Source organism: Penaeus monodon, chromosome 15 (assembly GCF_015228065.2).
Source record: "Penaeus monodon isolate SGIC_2016 chromosome 15, NSTDA_Pmon_1, whole genome shotgun sequence".
Lineage (NCBI taxonomy): Eukaryota > Metazoa > Arthropoda > Malacostraca > Decapoda > Penaeidae > Penaeus > Penaeus monodon.
Genome location: NC_051400.1, coordinates 39,087,393 through 39,091,162, shown reverse-complemented (window position 1 = coordinate 39,091,162; position 3,770 = coordinate 39,087,393). Strand labels below are relative to the sequence as shown.

Sequence of the window (3,770 nt, the reverse complement as noted above, 5' to 3'; positions counted from 1 at the left end):
GTTATGCCTTGGAAGTTTATAGTTTTCTGTTTTATGTCAAGCTCTCATATATGTCAGATATCCATTAATTTCACAGTAGCACTAAAAAAAGAATCACCCGGTATCAGTTTAAGGGAAAAAGTGATATACTAATGATGTGAAAGTCAATCATGCATAGTTATTCTCTCCTAGGAGGAGGAGGTGGCATAGAGAAATAATGACAAAAATATATATATATAATAAAAAAATAATGTATTAAAGATAGCATGCACTTTCATAGATATCAAGAGGGCAGAAAGCATGAAAGTTGACCTGAAGAAGCCCAAGAGAACACCTAGTTTCACCACAAGACGAAGAACACAGAGTTTCCGAAAGCACAAGCGCATGGAGAACATGGCTAACCTCCCACCTGTTGAAATCCAAGGCTACCTTGAGCGTAAGCAGGAGTTGCAGAGTGGAGGCAAGAAGGCAACCATCAGATCCTGGAAGACGTTCTATACAGGTGAAAACTTTTTTTTTTGTAATGGAATGATTATACTGTTGTTCTAATATTAGTGCTAGTAGGATATACATTTAGTTGCTATGGAGTATAATCTCATATCATACTTAGGTACTTAGTATTAAGCTTTCTCCCCTTCTAGTTCTCTGTGGCCAGTTGCTGTGCTTCTTCAAGGATGAGGAAGACTTCTACGACCAGAAGGCTGCCTCGTCCCCCATCTCTATTCACCAAGCAGGAGTAGAGAAGGCGGAAGATTACACCAAGAAGAAGCATGTATTCAGGTAAGTTGGGAATTAAAAGGGAATGGAACTGCATGTGTGTGAATTGGAGCAGGTCACTAAGCCCTTTATCATTTAAGCTAATGTTTAGTCAGAGTTTTTTGACACCTTTCCAAATTGTAGGTTTAGACCTCCATTATGTGTTTTTTTTTATTTTCTAGGTGTGTTTGCAAATACTGTGTGCAAAGATATTATGTACTAGGTGTGATCTGTTATATCTTTCTACCTACTGGAATATTTTCTTAACATTCTGTCCTTTTCATAACAACTCTTGGAACAACAGTGACAAAACTTCATATATAACAAACCTTTTCTCCTTAACTAGGGTGATTACAAGGGACAATGCCGAATACCTCTTTTTGGCTGAGTCTGACGAGAACCTGGAGGAATGGGTGACCAAATTAGGGTTCCACGCTCAGCTTCCTCCTTCCATGCAGCTCATGTCCTACGACAACCACAAGGTTAGTCCCTTGCGCATAACTTGGTCATGGGGTTAATCACCAGCTCTCTTGAGAGTTACTATATGGCTCAGGTCAGTCTCAGAATCATGAATTTGGAGAGATCTTGTGGTCTGGACTGAAGCCAGGATGGTAAATCAGGTGTTGGTTGAAAGGGCGTGCACATCCCTTTGATGTGGGATGTCTTTAACCCCTTTTTGGTAATATGGCCCCTTAGTTGCCTCAGTGACTGCTTCTCCTTTAAATTGTGGAGGTAATTTGTTTATTTATCATTATTATTATTTTTTGGCTGCATTAGTAGAAATCACCTGTTCTTTGTGTAGATCTGCATGAAATTGATAATTATGTTTTCAAAGTATTACTTTTCTATTTGGTGTTACTTCTGTCAAATTATTTTCATGTCCTGAATGATTGTTTAGTAGAGACGGTATTCATTCATGTGTTAATTCATTTTTTTTATGTTCAAAATATAAAGTGTCACCAATGAAAGGAATGTGGGACCTCTTGCACTGATCTCATGGAATATAGGCCTTTTCTGCCTGGTTTCAAGGTAGCACATAGACCTTGTGCCAGGAACCACTCAGTATTTAAAGAAGAAAACAGTTGTTAGTTTGAAACTGCTTAAAAGACTGCAGTCTGTTCAAATTATAGTTTTCTCATATTTTAGTAGTGTATTAGTGTATAATTTTCTGCTTGTATTCTTAGTGTGTAGTTGAGTGGTTTCCTGACAAGAAGGGAATGTGTTTTCATTTTCCAATACTTTTGCATTACGTTTATTATTCTTTTATTATCTCAGAAAGGCATGCATAGCCAGCCAGATGATTACACCATGTCCACCATTCTGTGGCTTTTGTTAGTATTATAGCTAGATGTTATTGTGGATGTTAAATGGAATATCTAATCAAGTTGCAATACTTGATGGCCATGTTTGACTCAGAGCAACTTCTCAACACGTTTACTAAGTTCCATGCACTGTTACAGTCGGCTCAGTGATCACCGTCTGTAGTTTAGCTATGTATGTTCCTCTTGACTCTTTTAAGTTCACTCATTTCTCACAACACTGCTTTCTCCTTATGAAAGTCTTTTATCTTTTTACAGGTCTCCCCATCTTCCTAAGATTCCTTCCAAATGTTCCCACTTAACCTAATTTTTTGATACTCCTAATTCCTTGTGTCAAATTAGATATAATGTTTAATTCTCGCATGTAAATGCTTAAAAGTGATAGATGTGCGATGATTCCATGATTGCAATTCCTTGGCTTGAGCTTTTAAAACTTGGAAACTCAAGCTTCACCTTAAAAATTGTGTTCAATAGACTGTATGTCTGTCAGAGTATGATTTCGGATACCAGTATCCTGCCTACATTAACTGGCAAATACTTTTAACTGTTAAAAAGATATTTCTAGTAAATAGTCAATAGAAGATTTTAATTTTTAAAATTAGATATTCAGTTGCAGCACTTTCAGTAACATGCATTTTCAGCACATTCTCTCTCTCTAGCCATTTCTACACAAACTTGCTTTATATCCACCCATTTGCACATTACTTAGCATCTTCCTCCACCTTTCAAGGAACATTTTATGTCTCCTCTTTTCTGCTACAAATTATACATGGTGTCTCACGTTTCTTTTATTTCCCATCCTTTTCCAATATGCCACTGCCACCTTTGTGCCTTGATGAATGTCTTGGGTTTGTGTCATGTTGTTGTTGGAATGTTGCCATGTTGCATGTGACAGGAAGGGGATGTGGGCAGCGACCTGGTGGCAGTTCCTTCCCGGGACTCGGACAACTCTTCTGGCCACTCCACCCCTGAAGTCCGTCACCGTGGGGCTGTGAGCTCCCATCCGCAGGGGGCTGGAGGAGGCCTAGACCCCACAAGGCCACACTCACAGGCCCTTGACAATCCCCTGTATGCGAACCTGGAGCATGTGAGTACGCTGAGCATGTAAACCTGTCCTCTTGCCTCTCCCATTGCGGTGTGGTAATGGTCTAAGGGACAAGGTGTTTGCCGACAGAATATTGATTTTGTAATGAGATTTGTCCCAGAAAGCAACAGTATTTATTGAAAGTGAGGAACTAATATTATTGATATTATGTGTTTTTAAAATTATATACATAAAACTTGCAGCTAGATAAATGTTAGAATTTTATGAAAAAATATAATAAGTGATTTTTAGTGTACCTTTTTCAAAAAAAGATTTCAAGTTATATTGGAAACTATGACTTCACCGTCATATCAGTATTATGCATCTGCTAAATAAATTATTTAAAGATCTTTCTCTCAGTTTTTATGTCTCTGCAATGTTGAATTTCTAAATTTACTCAGATGCATCTAGGGGATCTAAGACATACCACAAAACTAAACCAAAACCTTGTCTATTATCAGATGCAGGATAAGACGAAACCGCCAGTGCCTCCCCGTTGCAGCTCGAGTAGTAATAGGTCATCGCGCTCATCCCTAGGAGAGGAGGGCCCTATTTACCAAAACCGCATTTCTGTTGTTCCATCATACGGTGAGTTGTTTCTTTTATATACATGCCTGCTTTTATATATACAC

The 3,770-nt window shown here is 38.3% G+C and overlaps 1 protein-coding gene across 1 annotated transcript in view; it reads left to right on the top strand.

Annotated features, from left to right (window-relative positions):
- The window catches only part of LOC119582031 (spectrin beta chain, non-erythrocytic 2-like), a gene marked incomplete at its 5' end in the record, with an annotated part of 75,134 nt that overhangs the window by 62,861 nt on the left and 8,503 nt on the right, over nucleotides 1-3,770 (top strand). The window contains 5 exon segments of the mRNA XM_037930241.1: nucleotides 260-481; nucleotides 621-759; nucleotides 1,082-1,217; nucleotides 2,950-3,141; nucleotides 3,600-3,726. Coding sequence (XP_037786169.1) covers nucleotides 260-481; nucleotides 621-759; nucleotides 1,082-1,217; nucleotides 2,950-3,141; nucleotides 3,600-3,726 — 816 coding nt within the window.